General features: G+C 46.5%; 1 protein-coding gene across 1 annotated transcript; it reads left to right on the top strand.

Moving 5' to 3' along the window:
- Window positions 1-401: 401 nt before the first annotated feature.
- TH (tyrosine hydroxylase) lies at window positions 402-17,832 on the top strand (the record flags this gene model as incomplete). The annotated part of the gene is made up of 13 exons (XM_082317362.1): window positions 402-491; window positions 5,031-5,234; window positions 8,451-8,625; window positions 9,443-9,531; window positions 9,716-9,783; window positions 11,523-11,573; window positions 12,483-12,628; window positions 13,019-13,154; window positions 13,289-13,358; window positions 13,703-13,759; window positions 14,355-14,450; window positions 14,622-14,755; window positions 17,673-17,832. 13 exons carry the CDS (start codon window positions 402-404, stop codon window positions 17,830-17,832), a joined length of 1,476 nt encoding a protein of 491 aa, XP_082173488.1.
- Between the last annotated feature and the right edge of the window lie 342 nt (window positions 17,833-18,174).

The following is an 18,174-nucleotide window of genomic DNA, read 5'->3' as shown; positions in this document are numbered from 1 at the left end:
TTTGTGCTTTCACAGATCAAAATCCTTTCGTGCAGCTCCCGAGCTGGGAAAGCAAATGTGTCGGACTGAAACACGGCGCAAGAGTGAACTCCATCAAGAAGAAGTGGGGGGAAAAACAGAGTAGAAATCTTTTAGGTGCAGGCAAACAGGTGGGGGGAGCGTCTGGTCTGCGAAGGCAGGGTGTCTGCAATCCTTGTAGCGATTAGATTTAATGGGACAGAAACGTTTCTCTCCTTCATGTCCCCTCCTCCTCTCAGCCTGAGGGGGAGAAAGGAGGGAGGTGGTGATGGGGAGGTGGCGGGGGGAGAGAAGATTTGAAAGAGTCTTTGACGTCAGCCCTGCCCTATAAAAAGCTGGCAAGGAGCTGGAAAGCGGAGATCAGAGCTCGTGGAAGAGCAAAGATGCCAACCCCGAACATCTCCACCTCTGCAGCCAAAGGCTTCCGCAGGGCGGTGTCGGAGCTGGACTCCAAGCAAGCCGAGGCCATCATGGTAAGACAACTCTACCCCACTTCTTTCCCTCCCCCTCCAAAAACCGCAGCCTTTCCCATAGCTATAGGCAGAGGCGTGCAGGGCCAACACTGCCTTTGTGGGAGTTTCCCACCATGGGCACCTCTGGGCTCCAGGCTGGTAAAGGGAAATTACCTGAATAGTTCTCTTTACGTACTGGTACATGTGAAATGCAAACATTTAAGGTGATGAAAACTTGAACTAATGCAACAACCCCCCCAACCAAAAGCAAGGTAAATAACCCGTAGACCTAAGGCAGGAATAACGAGGAATCCCCAGCGTGAAAGGCAATTCAAAAATCTTAATGCTCTCCTGATTTCAAGGCAATAAGCTGCAGAGATTTCACCTGTTCCAGCAAAATGAAAAAGTGTGGCTGTTATTTCAGACAATATACAAGGCACAGGCAATTTAATCAGTTTGTTCACTGCTGCTGCGTTCGCAGTTTTACTTTCTCCCAGCACATCCTTCCCCTGTTTCTGTTCCCAGCACTTCCTTGATGTGGTCTCAGCCCTGGGTTTAGCCTGGGGAATGCTTCTGCACACACCAGATCTGTATGTGTCAGGGAAAGGAGAGGAAAACCTCCTGCTGAGCTGTCAAGCGCCTTTAGAAAGCCAAGTCTGGCCAACCCATTGGACTGGCTGTAGGGACAGGGACATTTCACCTCCTAACCCAAATGCCAGGGCAGGCAGGAGAAGCCCGGAGACTCCTGGCACAGGACAGTCCTGTGGTTCAGAGGTGTGGCCAGGCTGTGGGTGACCCTGGAGGAACCAGAGCAGCCGGTGCACTGGGAGGAGGCCCCCCTCGGGATGCTCAGCAGGAGGAAACCCAGGAACGGAGCCAGTTTAGGGAGCAGATGTGCTTGGCAGACGCCTGCAGGGTGACTCCAGCAGGTCAGTTATAGAGCTCCCCATTTTCCTCCCCTATGCCTGCTGCCTTTTTCACCCATTCCCCTCTTAACCCTGTGTGATGCTCTGACTCGGTAAAATCAGCCACTACACAGGCAGCAAGAGGTGTTTTGGAGAGTGGAGTGTGCTGGAAAGGAAGGGAAACATTTAGGAAACAAGCAGATAAGCTTGCTTTCTCTAATAAATGGAAATCAGGGAAGGCTTCCTTCTCACACAACTGTTTTCATTCTGGCAAAATAATGAACACTTAAGTGGTTCTTGAAAACACGGTATTTTCCAGGCTGCTCATCAAATCACTACTTGAGACGCTTGTTGCTGTCTGGAGAAGGAGCAAGTGTTTGGTTATTACCCACTCTGGGGTGCTGCTTCGTGTTTGATGGGAAACGGGCCACTGAACAAAGGGGCCAGAGGAATTTGGGTTCACCAGGTGTGCTGGCAGGAGCGTGGCAGCCTGCTTGGGTTGAGTGGCTCCTCTGGCCTGGGGCAGACATAAAACCTCAGCCCATCTTTGGATGCAAATTCTTAGAAAAATAAAATAAAATAAAAAAAACCTTAGCCCTGTTAGAATCACTCTGAGAGCAGGCTGCATGAAAGGCTTTGCCCTTTGCTCTCCCCTAGCGTAGGAGCTCTCCACAATCCTGTCACTTATTTTTCTGGCTTGTACCAGGCAAGAGGCATGACTCTGCATTTGTATGTGACATCGCGTGTCCCCGGCCCTTGTGGTATCCACACAGCCCACCACTGCACCAGCTCTGGCAGGTCTGAGGTGTTCCTTTGCCTTTAACCTCCAGGAACCAGCACCCCACTGCAGGGGAAACTGTGCAAACTGCGGAGAAAAAAAGACATTTGCAATCCCAGAACTCATCTACATGGGCAGGTATTTTACGTGGCAGCTGGGCCAGCCAAACATCAAACTCACACCGTGGAAAAAACTTTTGTTACATATTTAGTTTTTCTGCTTCTAATAGTTTTTACAAGACACCCTGGGACTGTAGCTGGAGCAGGGTTTGGTTACAGAGCACATGAACAGAGCCAGGCAGCGGAGAGCCGTGGGAGGCAAACTAGCAGGAAGGAGTGCCCAGGGAAGCAGGGGTAGGACGTTACTGTCCCCATGCTGCAGGGAGGGAAACAAGTCTTTACAATCCTTCCTGCTTGCTGCAAATAATGAGCCAGGAAAAAAAAGCCCAAGTACTTTAACTCAGAGCATAGTATTTTTAATGACACTGCTTAGGAAGGGCACTCTGAGCTGCAGCAAATTCAAAGAAGGAAAAACAAACTAACCCTTCATAAGAGGTGAATGACCTTATCAGATTCAGGCCCCAGTCGGGCAAATAAATGCTTTGCAAAATCAAATTAAACTTCTCACTGTAGCTAGATATGCACTCAGGGAGCTAGTCTCCAAGGCAATTCGGAAATACCATGTAACAGCGCCTTCCGAAGAAAGGAAGGCATTTATCATGAGGGATCAGTTTGGTTAATTTATATGACAGATACCTGATTTCCAGCAAAAAGAGGTAATACCCCACTGAGTGTAAATGTGAGGGGCAGAGGAGAGGACGATGAGATGGGGAGCGTGCAGCCAGGCAGCCTCTACCCAGCAGAAGAGGCAGCAGGCAGGCAGACCCCTCCCAGCCCTCTTCTCCCAAGCAAAATTCAGCCTTTTTCTTTTCTTTTCTTTTCTTTTTTCTTTTTTTTTTTTTTTTTAAAATTTACCCACCCAAAACGTGCCAGCATGGAGCCAAGCAGCTTCCAGGACCTCTTGACAGGGACTGACCCCCACCCCCCAGCTCCTGCCTGCCAGGGCCACTGAGTCCCAGCACATGGGTCTGACTGGTCGTGGCTGCCTCTCGTGGTGTAGCTTTCCAGTCACACAGGTCTTCTCACTATTTAAACTCCTTCCAGTCGGATTTTAACTTGATTTACAGCCTACACATGGGGGTCTAATTTCCCGCCTCTCCCCCACTCCAGCTGAGAATTAAAATCCTGCTGCACCTCTGCGCCTTGGGGCACAGTGTGATAAAACAACCTTAGCTAAAGCACTGCCTGGCTTGGGACTACTGCAGAGCCTAGTTACTGTGGCTAGCACAAGGCTGTTTGCCCTGCTTATTGCAGACACTTTAAAGTAAACACCGGCTTAGCTTTCAACACAGTAGCAATATAAAACACACGCTTAAAGCTGAGTAAATGCTCACAAGCTTTTAAAAGTTATGCCTCGGGATACTTATTAGATGTCTTCTCTCTTTGGGCATGAATACCATTGATTCAGACACGCAGCAATAAGTGCTTATTTGTTAGAAGGTGTTTTTCTGTGCCACAAGGAATAAAGGGGTTGGGGATCAGCAAATATCATTTCAGAGGGGTATCTTTATTAAAAAGGACCGGATAGAAGTGTGTGGGCTGGTGTCTAGATGTGCCACATTTTTCAGGCTGCATTTAAAATGTCAGCTTTACACCACTAAAGCAGCCAAGAGGATTTTCACAGGAAAGAGTTACTGATGGTGAGCTTTGAAAATCAGAGAGAAAATGGACTTAGTAGTTGAGCAGGCTGTCTTTTTAAAAGGAAAACATTCTCCAAATTTGCACAAGGTAGGGAAGGCACTGCTTGGTTAGCATCTCTTTTCCAGATATTTTCAATGTAACCAGAGGGAAAACTGCAGCCAGTCCTGCTCTATATGCAGGTGCCAGATGGCTTTATGTGCTGCTCCTTCTTCAGTGCTGCCTCAGGTTTCTTTTAAGCAAGTTCTGAGGGTTTGTCATCTGGTTTGGATATTGAACACAGAAAATTGGAACCAGCTGAGCTGCCTCGAAATGGAAAACTGGTTGTAAAAAGACCGAGAACAAATAAGTTAGTATATGAGTTATTTGTATAGCACAAGAAACAGCAGAGATGGAAAGAGTTTGTAGCTCACTATAAATATAAATGAGTGACCTAACATGACCCCAGGCACATAGTTGCAGCACTTGAGGTGCAATTTCAAGTAACAGAAATCTGCAGGAGTTTGTTGGGACAAAACAAATCTATAGATCAGTGGGAGGAATTTATTTTCTGTGGTATATGGATGCGGTTCCAATTACACTTCAATGGGCAAGCATCCACTTAATGTCAGAAGAAAATGTTGCGTTGGATCCTGGGAGCAGTTTAGCTAAGCTGTCTGCTAATGCACCTGCAAACAGTTCATGTTTCCTGGCCAGGCCACAGCTGTGGGCTTCAGCTCATAGCGTATCTTTTCTCAGATGACTTCACCTTTATCTAACGCCTCTCCACTTGAGTTCATCAGACCCCTGAAAACTGTGTAAGATTGTTTCTGATTTTTATTTTTTGAAGGATATTGAAAACTGTTGCTAGGGAAGGTGAGGGGAGAAGCCCACTCTCTAGTCATGCTACAAGGATATTTTACACAGATTTTTCCTAAAGCTCCACATTTCCAAAAGTTCAATTCTAAAGCCTCAGTCCTCATCACCAGAGCTTCCTCTATAAAGCCAGGCAAGTCAGTCCAATCTTTGCCTTTTTCCTTTGCTGAGACACATCAGTCACACCTCATCCAGCTGCCAGGGATGCCTCTGATCTCCCTTACAGCTCTATCAGAAGTGTTATTTATTTCTGTTCTGCCTTCAGTCTCCACGGTTCATTGGTAGACGTCAAAGCCTCATTGAAGATGCCAGGAAGGAAAGAGAGGCTGCAGCTGCAGCCACTGATGCTGCAGAGTTTACAGAGACCATTGTCTTCGAGGAGAAGGATGGGAGAGCCATGCTGAACCTCTTCTTCATGCTCAAGGGAGCCAAGGCTTCACCGCTGTCCCGTGCACTTAAGGTATTTGAGGTGAGTACCTGACCTGTTGTATGGGACTCAAGGAACACACTACAGGTTTCATGGCTGTTCTGTAAAAAGTATCACTTGAGTCTACTAAAGAAGACTCAGACTAGGTCTGCCTACTGCAAAGTATCAGTTAATTTTCTGATGGCCCCACAGTCATGCTTTGCTCATGCCCCAGTGTGCCCTCACTTTCTATCACTAAGAATGAGCCATAGCTCTGTCTGGTAGTGCTGTTAAGCTCTGGGCTTAACTTTGGTTAATTACTGGATCCAGCCACGCAGTTTCACACCTACAGTCCACACCCTTGTGACTTGTAGCATACTCTGACAGCCCTCTCCACTGCTCAGCACTTCAACTTCATGCACGTGGCTCTGATCCCACATTGAAAGCAAGCCGTGTGCCCTGCATGGCTACAGACCAAACCCGCCTTACTTGTGGGTCAAGGCTTTGGCAGTCTCTGAATGGCATTGACACATTGGTCCTTGGTCAAAGAGTTACAGGAACAATGTCACCCTGGGTATAAAACTGGTATATTGATTTCAAAATTACCTCCCTACTTCAGGGATTAATTTGATTCACATGTTAAGGGTTCTGTTGGTTCCCCCCAGAAATGCTCCCTGTATATGTCTTTAATACCAGGGAAAACTGATAACTAATTGAGCTTTTCCCCCCTAGCCAGGAATATAATGTTGCATTATCTAGGATCTCAGTACCATGAATGGAGAGACTGAGATAAGTGCTGCCTGTTTAAACAGTAATCAAAACACGACTACTTGCATTTATGTAGTACATTTTCATCCAGAAGGATTCAAAAGTGTTTTGCAAATTGATGTTCTGAGATATGTTTTATCTACAGTAGTTTAATTTCATTGACTTCAGCAGTGAGAGGACAGGACAATTCGTTCCTATTAATCAGTCATGTGGATTGTAAGGGGCCTCTGGAGGTCTCTAGTCCAACCTCCTACTCAGAGCAGGTCCAGTCACAGCAGGTTACTTGGGGCTGTGCTTGTTGCATTTTGAATATCACCAAGGTAGAGATCCCACAGTCTCCTTGGACCCCTTGAGCAGTGTTTGACTGCCTTCATGGTGAAAAGGTTTTTCTCTTTTGTTTTTCTTTTAATGTCCTTCCTTCCAGCTTGTGCCCATTGCTTCTTGTCCTCCCACTGTGTACTTTTCAGATGAGTCTGGCTCTGTCTTCTTTACACCCTCCCACCAGGTACTACTAGACAGTGAACCAGTCTCCCCTGCCCCTTCACTTCTTAAGGCTGAACAAATCCAGTTCCCTCAGTCTTTCTTCATATAATATTGTGCTCCAGCATCTTGGCAGCCCTCCACTATACCTGCTACAACACATCAATGTCTTTCTTCTGTGAGACGTTGTACTCCAGATGTGGTCTCCCTCATCCCAGATAGAGAGGAGGAATCACTTCCTTTGACCTGTTGTCTACAGTCTTGCTACTACAATTCAGTATGTGGTTGGCCTTTCTCATCACAAGGGCATGCTGCTAGCTCATATATTAATACACATTATAATTATATAACACCTTATTCTCCATGAAATGCAACCACTTCTGGGATAAAAATAGATCACCAGTAACACTATACAGCAAAACCACTACCTAACAGCTGTAAACATACAAAAAGTGTGTTTGGGGGATAAGTATTTCCCTGAAATTGTAGGGCATTCTAGCTTTTCATTGCCCGTGCAGTTCTATCTCTGATAATCTTACGAAAATTGTTTAAGATCTTCAGCAATTACAAACATCTTTCATCTCCTCTAAGAGGACTGTTGCAAGAAAAGCTGTTTTCAGGGCAACATATGGTTCTTGTCTCAAGACTGAAAGAATCTCTAAGACAAGGTTGTCAGACAAAAGCCTTGGTGTTGCCATGGTTGGGGTCTCCTTCCTAGAAGTGCACCGCTGCCAGATAAGGCATGAAAAAATCCATCAGTGTAACATTTCAAATGCAACAGACTGCTTAGTGGGTATGAAACATAGAAGTATAGGCTCTTGTACTTGGTAGATTTTATGTCACACTGCATTTAAAGTCTATAATTTAAACAATTTTTAAAACATCAAGCAAGAAGCAGGGGCAGCTTATGTTCAAATATTATTTGTTTCTTCCTGGAGCAATTTACTTGCTGCATCAAGAGCTTTCCTAGCTCTTTGAGCTTGTCACAGAGAGAGCTTTAAATATAATAAAAAGACAAGCATGTCAAGCCACAACAGAGGAAGATTCATTTCCCAGATCCCTCTGGCAATGCAGGTACAAGATATGAAAGCAGACGGGTATAATGACATTTGCCTCATCATGAACCAGGCTGCAGGGAAGCTGGTTTCACTCTTCTGTATGTGTTACATGCAGCCAAAGCATAGGTAATGCAATCACAGCTGTCAGATTAATGCAAAGGTATTGATTGTTGAGGGGACAATGTAATAGTGAAGTTGGTAGGTACATTAAAAAACACAGTCCTAAATTTAATTTACCTGTGGCATCGCATCTGTTCCTTCTCATCTTTCTGCCTCTGATTAACAAAAGAAATCATGTCCCTTCCTCTACCAAAGACCTTGCAGAGACTTTGGAAAGGTTGGGTCATTGCCCAGGGACTTGGGCTTGTAGTGTCAGTTTTCACTGAGCTAGAGAAAATATCCACAAATCTACCAGGGCCCTTTGGAAGACTATAGACTCCATTTTGTCTCCTTCTTATTTCTGGGGGGAGACCAGTTCTGATAATGAGCCGAAATGATATCAGTCCTGATAGTGAGCCCCAAATGAACGCTACTGCAGCCTGGGTAGGGCTCAGCCCCGCCGGTTCAGCACCATGGCCAGCGCCGCGCCGCCCGCCCCTGCTACGTCATCGCCAACGCCTTCCTCCCAAACCAGCAAAAAAGCCCCTTTCCCTGAAGTGGGAGATTAAAGGAAAGGGGGTCATAGAAGGTGGCATTTTGCCGCATCAATTTCCCCTCTTGATACGATCTTCTTTGCCACTGTGGAAGTCTCCTGTTGATAGTTATTGACCAACCCCACTGGTTGTCTGTCCAGAAAGAAAAGCTGTGGAATTAATGGATAAGCATGTTTATCCCAGTGGGGGCAGGGAAAGAAGAAGAAAAAGATAAGGGGGAGTCCTTCCCAGATGTATCCGTATGGACATCTTTGAGAAGTACCAGCAGGTGTTTCAAGTGTTGCTTAACATTTTTGTTCTCCTTTTCCATGTTCCAAAAGACATTTGAAGCTAAAATTCACCACCTGGAGACCAGACTTAGCCGAAAGCCCCGTGAAGGGACCGCTGAACTGGAGTACTTTGTGCGCTGTGAAGTCCACAGCTCTGACCTCAATACTTTCATTAGCTCCATCAAGAGGGTAGCAGAAGACGTGAGGACCACTAAGGAAGACAAATGTAAGGAATTTACAGACTGTTTCATTTTTGCAGAGAGGCTGAGCTGTAGAAACAGAGTGGAGACTTTGTTATTCCCAAAAAAGGGGAAGGGCTACTGTATGCTGAATTTGAGCAGAACAAAAAAGAGTGCCTCTGGGACACCTGAATCCTGAAAGCCACTTCCCTCCTTGTCCATTTCTCAACAGACTCCAGAGTCCATAGCCCATTCTTCTGGTGCCAGATTGAAAAAGTAGAAATAGGAGATGAAATTTCATGCTTTGTTCACACCTATCCTACAGAGTTCTCTGTCCCTACTCCACTGTTTTATATTATAAATGTAAAGTAGTTTCCTACCTCTGTGTCAGGAACTCTGTACGGATCCAGTACTAAACTACAAGACACTCCCCATGCCATCCTGTTCTGAAGACAGGGTGATTCTTATTGTAAAATATCGCTAGAGATCTGCAGTGATAGCTCTACAACCAGTTGGACCTCTGGATTTGTTTTTAATGTGAAGTCTAGAATCTTTAAGTAAAATCCAGTTTTCACCTGCTTGTTTACTTTTGTCACAAAATACTCTGCTGAGAGATGGGCAGGGAAGTCATGAGATGCAGATCATGGCATTAGACCTATGTCCTGGTTTCAGCTCTAGGACAAGAGCATTGAGAGTGTGGGACTACTGCCTGGAAGGCACAGCTGTGTCACATGCTATTTGTTGTGTGTGTGCATTTGGTACACCAGGTCAGACATATCTTATTCAAATTCACAACCTGTTCTCAGCAGGGGATGATCCATCTTCACTTCCACAGCCAGTTTTTCTCTTTTTCTCTCCCCACAGTTCACTGGTTTCCCAGAAAAATCTGTGAATTGGACAAGTGCCACCATTTGGTCACCAAGTTTGACCCTGACTTGGATCTGGATCACCCGGTGAGTTAGTCTGTGGGGGCACATCCTCACATTGGAGTCCTGAACCTTCCCTCAGAAGCAGGGAGCTGGAGAACACCTATCAGTGCAGCTGACCAGGAAACTCCAGCCAGTGATGAACTTTGTTGGGTAAGAAATTTTAGTAACTGATTAAAAATCCTGTCTCTATTCCTATTTGTCGTCACAGGGCTACTCTGACCAAGTATATCGCCAGAGAAGGAAATCGATAGCAGAAATTGCTTTTCACTATAAGCAGTAAGTCTCTTTCCTAACATGCATGCAGGGATAATGCCATGTCAATGCAACTTGTTGGGAAGTCGTTGTGCTACCTGCATGAGACTTCTCTTCTTTTATGTTTTGTCTCCCCATTCAGCCTTGCCAGCTCTTTCTGTGTCCCTCTTGTCTCTATGTATTCCAGTCTCCTCTTAATTACAAGATGTCTGTGGTCATTAATGCATGCATTGATAAAGCCAGAATAAACCTCCTGCATAACAAAAGCCACATATAATTCCACCAGACCTCAAACTTCATTTTGAAATGTAGCATCTCTTTTAGAATGACATCTAGTTTTGACTTCAGTGCTTCAAATACTGAAAAAGCTACCACGTGCCCAGAAAACTTATTCCAATGGTTCATTATCCTGGCTGTGAAAAAATTTGGATTTTATTTCTAAACTGAACTTCGGTAGCTTTAGCTTTCACCCAGTGGATCATACATTCCTTTCATCTGCTAGATTGAATTCTGCTATCAGATTATTTTGCTATGAGGGTATTTATAGACTAAATGTTCACCTCCTAACTCTCTCTGATAAATTAAATAGATTCCAGTAATGGTCTCATCATTGTCTTATATAGATGTAAGACTATCTCTTGTACTCCTACTTAATACTCCTGTTCTGATATACGCAGTGATAGCACTCAGCCTCTTCACTACAACTTCAAACAGAGCTCTAATATTCAGCTGGGTTTGTAAAATATTCCCTAGATCCTATTCAGTAACACTGCCTTCCACCGTAGCGTCTCCCTCTCTGAGCAGGACTTTAAATGTAGATTTCTGTAGCAAGCTGTGCCGAAAGCAGGCTATGGAAATTATATGGGTCACTTTATTGAGTTACCCCTGCAACTGGTGTGATCCCAGCATGGCTTTCTGCTCTGTTAGGTTTCATGTTATTTGCAGATTTGAAGCCCAGAATATAGACATTGATGTTTTTATCCTGTACTAATACTAAATGCACAGAAATTCACTGTGCCGGCAGGAGAGTCCTGACAGACACAGGAAGAAATACCGTTCTAAGATGATGCACCCATCTAAGATGTCTTCTCTCGCGTCTCATCTGCAGGTTAGCATTTATGAGCCGCTGTGTAGCATCCCTTCAGGCTATTAATGGAAAAGGAACTATGCTTTATCACTGTAATATGTGAATATCTCATTTGTTCAAATACAGAACAGAAGGATTTAGGAAATACAATTGCTAATTATGATGTAGAAAAGGAAAAAGTGTCAGTCTTCTTTAGCTCACGCTTATAACAATGTTAAGATTTTCTTTTCTTGCCATCCTTAATCTTACTGACAGTATATTTTTCTGCAGTTCAAATGCATTTAGTTTTCCTTATTACCTGCTTTTATTTCCCAGAGAGCCATCAGCCCCCTGAAGTTCAGGCACATAAAATTAATTTATTTTCACACAAAGTTTCAATTTTTTCCAGTGAAAACAATTTTTTTTCTGGAAAATGTTATGCCTGCTAAGCTTTTGCTCATCCTTTATCCATTTATAACCTCTGGCTAGACTAATGCTTTTCTGTGTGTCTATGTATTTGTTGCACCTGTGCAAATGACCCAGTACTAAGGCTTTGTCTTTCCTGTCACCTCTTTCTTTGGTTTAAAGAAGGTTGATCAACATCATGCAGAGCTTCTCCAAAGTGGTTCTTTCTCAAAGGGAAGAGGAGCCTGGCTTGTGCTCTGCTGCTGTCAGTAACGGTGTGTTTGCCTTGCAGTGGGGACCCGATTCCTCATGTGGAGTACACAGCGGAGGAGATCGCTACCTGGTGAGCGCTGATTTAATCTGTGACCTTTATTGGCTTCACCACTAGAAGCTGGGAATAAAAACCTAAACGGTTAGGGCGTGACCTCTCAAAAAATGTATCAGAAATGGAAGCATCCTACTTAATGGCTTGTTATAAAAACCAGTAACTCATTGCATGGCATTTTATGGTAAGGACTGCATTCAGGAGAGCAAGCTACCTCCAAAACGGTGATGCTCTGTCTGCTCCTCTCTTGGGGCTGCACCGACAGCACTTTCACGCTGCAGCCCCCAGGAGTTTCCTCCAAAGGATCCTCCCCAGAGAGCGAGGTAGATAATTTGGAGTCCCACTTCTCTAAGGAGACCTGACTTAGTAGCAGCCTCCAAACAAAGGGCAGTTATCACAGCTGCAGAAATAAGTATGAGGCCCGTGGTGAGTATCTGCATGGTACCTTGCTGGCCTTACTTCGGAAAATGTTTCCTTTGAACATGATTGTTTTCCAGGAGTGCTGCTGCAGGAGTGACTGGACAATAATCAAGTTCAAAGGAAACAAGACCAGTTCATATGAACTGAGTACACAGGCTCCTAAACAAGGTCATCTCCTGGTTATATTGACTGTCTTCATAGTGCAACTTCAGGAGCTAACCTACAGGGAATATTTTAATTCCAGTTAATACCTTTTATCCAATCTTCTGACCTTCAAGGTCAGAAATAGGTCTGTGCAGATACAACTGCTGACTTTGCAGGCTCATTTGAACATGTGTCTGTATGTTTATGTACCCCTATCAATGCGTGCAGACATAGACTTAGTGGTAGAGAAAGGCAAAAGGACAAGAAACCTAGAGGCGTGAGTCCTTGATAGTGTATAACCAGAGGATGGGAGAGGACTAGGCACATCAAGCCACTGAACGTCTGCCACCTCTAATCCTGAAGGAAGGAGGTATACAGCACCCTGAAGAGCCTGTACCCCACCCACGCCTGCAAGGAGTACCTTGAAGCTTTCAATCTACTTGAGAAATTCTGCGGCTACAATGAGAACAACATCCCTCAGCTGGAGGAGGTCTCCCGCTTCCTGAAAGGTGGGCACGAGCCTGGGGGACCCAGGCCCAGGGTCTGCCAGGGCTCCAGCACGGTGGTGGCAGCTACAGCTGGGAAACCCAAACCCGAAGGAGGAGTGTGTGAGCTGAGATTTGGGAGGAGGGCTGGTGGAAGCTTGTGCATTGCCCACAGAGGACAGTGGGCTAAACACAGTGCGCTGCAACTGAAGGTCAAGTCTGTAATCAAATGATCCCACTGAGCACCTAAAGAGCAGATGTTGCTCCCTAGTAGGAGCAAAAAGATTAGGCTTGGCACAGCAGAAGACCTTTAGTTTTCAGCACTGATGCTTTTGCTGTCCGTGCTGGGAACATGGGACACCAGCACAGCCCGTGGGCCTTGCACCCCCACAGAGATGGTATGCACTGTTTCAGAGAGGACTGGCTTCCAGCTCCGGCCGGTGGCCGGCTTGCTGTCAGCACGGGACTTCCTCGCCAGCCTGGCCTTCCGCGTCTTCCAGTGCACACAGTACATCCGCCACGCATCCTCGCCCATGCACTCCCCTGAGCCGTGAGTATTGCCCGACCCCGATGGCCTCCCCTGCCTGGACATCCCATCTGGCCAGCAATTAACCTTTCTCCCTAATGGACAAACTCTGTCCGCTGCTGACCACGTTTTCCTCCTTTCCCCTTGGGCATTGGCAGGGATTGCTGTCATGAGCTGCTGGGCCATGTCCCGATGCTGGCCGACAAGACGTTTGCCCAATTCTCTCAGGTAAGGTGGTCGTCTGCTTCCTCGCCCCCAAGAGGGCAGGGCATGAGGTGGGAACCCAAACCAACCCCAGCCTCACCACCTAAACCCTTCTTGTTCTAGGATTTATTTATATTAATCATGATGTTCAGCAGCCCTAGTGATGGACCGAGAACCCTAATACAGAGTAAAAATAGCAGATTCTGCAGCAAAGTGTTTTTAGTCAGAGCATGATGAAGCCTCAGCAGATGCATGGCAGTGCAGGGCAAAAATATTTGTTGTCTCAAGGCAATAAAACAGAACAATCCGCACGTAAGGCCCTCAGAACAAATCTGTCCTGATGTTCACCGCTTCCCTTCTCTTCCCAGGACATTGGGCTGGCATCTCTGGGAGCAACTGATGAAGAAATTGAGAAACTTGCAACGGTAAGTTTTCCTCTTTGCTGGATGCACCCCCCCCAGCAGCACTTCTGTGGTATTGGGGGGACTCGTCCAGCCTGGTCTCCCCAGATTTGCAGGCTCAGAGTCCCTGCCCGAGCTGCCTCAGCCCTACTCTTTCACGATGACTGTGCAGAGGAGAGATCGGTTAAACAGCAGAGCTCACTTGCAAATTAACCCAAGTTTCTCGGGCACCAGAGTATCATCAAGCATCGTATTTCTCATGACAGCACTGCTGGGACTCTTTGGGATGGGATTAAATGACATCTGCTTCCTTTGGCTCTCCATCAGCAAGGTGACCCATCCTGCTCCAAGGGCACCAAACCACAGCACCGCGCAGCAGCCGGGCGCACAGGGGACCAGCCCAGGGACACAGTTTCCATCTGTCCCAGTGCGGCAGCAGCTTAGTTTAGCACTTTGCTCTGGCAGCGATGGGTGTGGGGTAAGGAGAGGGGACAAAGTGCCAGGCGCCCATTCATTTAAACAACCCCAGACCGTGGCTGCGATGCAAGGGCCCAGAAGTGACAGAGAGAAGAAGATGAGGAGCTGTGTCCCCTATGCATTTTTCTTTCTCCTTTCACAGCTTTACTGGTTTACGGTGGAGTTTGGGCTCTGCAGACAGAACGGGATAGTCAAAGCCTATGGAGCTGGGCTCCTGTCTTCCTACGGGGAGCTCATAGTAAGTCCCAGCATAACTTGCCTCTCTGCTCTAGACCCTATACAGCAAAAAACCTTCTTCCTCTGCACAGCTCCAATGACTTTACCCAAACTGTTCTCCACGTCTGTCTATCACATATGTCATCTCCGATCCCCTTAATTTCATCCTGGCATTTTTCTGCTGTGTCCATAGCACTCCTTGTCAGATGAACCAGAGGTGCGGGACTTCGACCCCGATGCCGCTGCTGTTCAGCCCTACCAGGACCAGAACTACCAGCCTGTATATTTTGTGTCTGAGAGCTTCAGCGATGCCAAAAGTAAACTGAGGTAGGACTGGGCAGTGAGGGAGACCCAAACAGAAGGAAACAAATATATTGAAACAGGGCTTGACAGCATGGCTGCTTTCAGTTCAAGGTCTCAGAAGTACTCTGAAAACTGTTGTCAGGTCTTTCAAAGTAAAGTGATTCTCCAGTTCCTACAGGGTCCAACTTCAGTCCCTTAGATACACCCAAGAGCCCCCAAAAAATATACTGGACTCAAAGGCATGGGTGTGGAGGAGTGGGATGGAGTGGGAGGCACTCTTGAAGACAAGACTGAGGGAGCGAGAGAAGGGACAAATCTAGCTTGTCTGCCCAGTTCTTATAGGAAGGAGTTACAGATTATCTCCCGTTCCTAGAGGAGGCCAAGCAACAAAAGAGAGGGCTGGTGGTCCAGAAATCGGAGACCCAAACCACCCACGAGGACTCCCTCTGCTTCCTTGCTGCAGAAGGGCCAAGTGCTACAGGTCAGGTACCGGCTGTCCCTCACGGGAGCATCTCACCAGCCTGTGTCCTTCTGAAACATGGGCTTCTGCGTCATGTAGAAGTTTGCTCTGTGGGTGAAAGTTTTAGGAGAGGGGTGAAGAGCTGCTCAAAATGGTGGCATTCTCTGAATTTAGGATGCAGAAAGATGTTTGTCTTTCTGAGCAACTCCTGGGCAACTTACCCATTTATCATTCAACCAGCAAAAAAATCCCAGGCATTGTGTAGCTCGTACACAAACCAAAAAGATTTGCTTGACGGGGATAGATTTATCCATGGAAACAAAGGAAGTTTTGCTTCTTAGGCTGGTTAACGTGCGTCAGTAGACCCCAGACAGCATCCCACCAGTGTAATTGGGTTTCCCCATCCCATGGGACTGCAAACAGGATGGAAGGGGGCAGCTCTACCCATGGACATCTGTTCAGAAGAGCATTTTATTGGCCATAACCAGAATTGCCCACAGGAAGAAAGCTCAGTCCTTTAACATTTGACCGACAGAGGAGAACTTTGCCTACACCATTTTATCGTAGCTTAGGAAAAGGGTAGGATGAGACAAAGTATTACACAACGTACATGACTTTGCAGTTCCTGCAAGTGTGGTATTTCATATAAATAAGGTGGCGAGGACTGCTATATTTCAACTTCTGCTTTTATTATCCTCACTTGCACTATTCATACAACCCGGAGTCTAGCTGCTCAAAAGCAAGCATCTGGGGAGCCCATCCTCTCACACGCACTAGGCTGCTTTAAAAAAAACCCAGCTGTTGCCTAATGAGTCATTTCCTTGCATTTAAAAAGGAAAAATACACCACATAGATAGCCAAGATTAGGCTAGAGGGTTTTGACAGTGACAAGCACTATAAATTATCCTCTTTAAAGACCACAAAGACCACACAGATGTTACTCTATGAGGTGAAAGTATTAAAACATCTATATTTTTTGCATTACTGGCAGTTGCCACCATGGACCTGATTATCAGCGTTATCTCTCACAAAAAGCCTCTTTTCCCAGAAAGAAAATTTTCCACCAGTTTCCTAGGTTGGATGCACACCCCCAGTGCCCTTTCAGGCACCCAGGTCATGCTTGTATGCTTCAAAAAGGTGTCAAGTGAACACACCCGTGTTGTGTGTTCACAAATTTCTAACCATTAGCAGCTGTGCTATGAGTCACCACTGTGGCTGATAGCACTAATAAGTGAGGTGAGCTGGCCCTTGCCTGGGGAAGCTGGGGGTACTGAGATAAGCTGTGTCTTTTAGGAGGTGGACAGTGTGAGTATGCAGAAAATCCCTCTGTTTGCACTTGGTTTAGTTTCCCTGCAAGTGCGGCAGCTCCCCGCAAGCTCCAGCTTGCGGCTTTGGCCTTGTTGCTGCTTGGCCCTGTCTGGAGCTGGTGGTGTTTTCCCCAAACCCCGGCAATTCAGGGCCAGGCTTCCCCACGGCATGCAGTACCAGCTGGAGGAGCATCTGAGAAAGGGATGCGCTTCCCCGAGCCCTGCGCCAGAGCAGACCCATGGTAGCCACAAGAGGGTACCCTAAGCTAAGCAATTCAGGAGCGAAAGGGCGACCCTTCAGTAGAGGTGAGGAGCATACCTGTTGCTAGTGCTGTTTGTCCCCTCATCTTCCCAGGCCTTTCCAGCATGACATTGTAGCCATGAGTAACCTAAATATAGATTCCGAGCTCCATATTTACACAGCCACTAAAAAAAAAAACAAAAACCCTACCTTGTCAAGTGTACAAACCTTAGCGTTGGAGGTGAACATGAGTAACTTTGGGGAAACCTTACCCTTGTTTTATTTCTCCATTAGAAAGGTAGCAATAAGGTCTTGCTCTTGAGAGGGATCAGGCAAAGTCAGGCTCATCACTGAGATCTAGACTCCAGTTGACTTTGGGTACAATAGTGCAATGTTGCTCAGCCACATGGCTCTGGTGATGATAGCACCATCCCCTTGCCCAGGCCTGAGCCACTGCCTATCAAATTTATCCTTAATATGGCTTGCAGCTAGTTCTCCCCTCCCCAAACAGAGATTAGTCAATAAATGAATGTCAGAAAGGATTTAGGAATATAACACTATAATACCACAGGCTTTCCCTGCAATTAGCTTCTAAATCTCCTTGGCATTTTTGAAAAAGAAAAAAAGAAATTGAAGTAGAGGGTGCCTGGTGATGGCCACGGAGATGCCCAGTTCAGTGCACCCTCCCATTTGATGCCAGCCCATGGAAACCTGTGGTCAAACTCATGGTCTTCCTTGCTGAAGAGGAGGGATCTCAGCTACTGCTATAGCCCTGTGGAGCTGGAAAGGTGGGAAGCCAGAGCTCTTGTGCTAGCCTAGAAACTCTGCCTAAAGGAGGCATTAACCTATTGTGATCTGGGTGAATGGTGATGGGTAGGAGGCAGACTCAGGACCCATCTCTTGTACCAAGCCCTCTGCACCCTTCCCTTGCAGGAGCTACGCGGCACACATCAAGCGGCCCTTCTCGGTGAAATATGAGCCCTACACCCACAGCATCGAGCTCCTGGACAGCCCTCAGACAATCAGTCACTCCCTGGAGAGTGTAAGGGATGAGCTTCATTCACTGATTAACGCGCTCAATGTTATCAGTTAATATGAGAACTGGGCTCTTTCCTTCCCCTCTTCCCTTGCAGCCCCAGAGCCTCCTGCTCTGCCCTCGCCTAGCTGATAACTCCTACCTGTCTTCTCCAAACATTTGCACCGCTGCCTGTCACCATGTGCCCCCAACAGCTTTCCACTTTTGTATGTAGGGCCAGCTCGGAGGAGGGCAGAGGGACAGACCCAAGGTCTGCTGATGTTCTGGGTAGCTTTTCTATTGACTACTGGAAGAGGCTTAGCACAGACCAAAAGCATGGCCAGGCTACAAAGTTGAAGTCAAGAGCTGTGTGCTAGGCTCCTGGGTGCAAGGAAGAGGAGAAAAGCTTCTGTATTTAAA

This window comes from Platalea leucorodia (genome assembly GCF_965183815.1).
Source record: "Platalea leucorodia genome assembly, chromosome: 7".
NCBI lineage: Eukaryota > Metazoa > Chordata > Aves > Pelecaniformes > Threskiornithidae > Platalea > Platalea leucorodia.
Note: the sequence above shows the minus strand (reverse complement) of the source record. Positions and strands in the feature narration are given on the sequence as shown.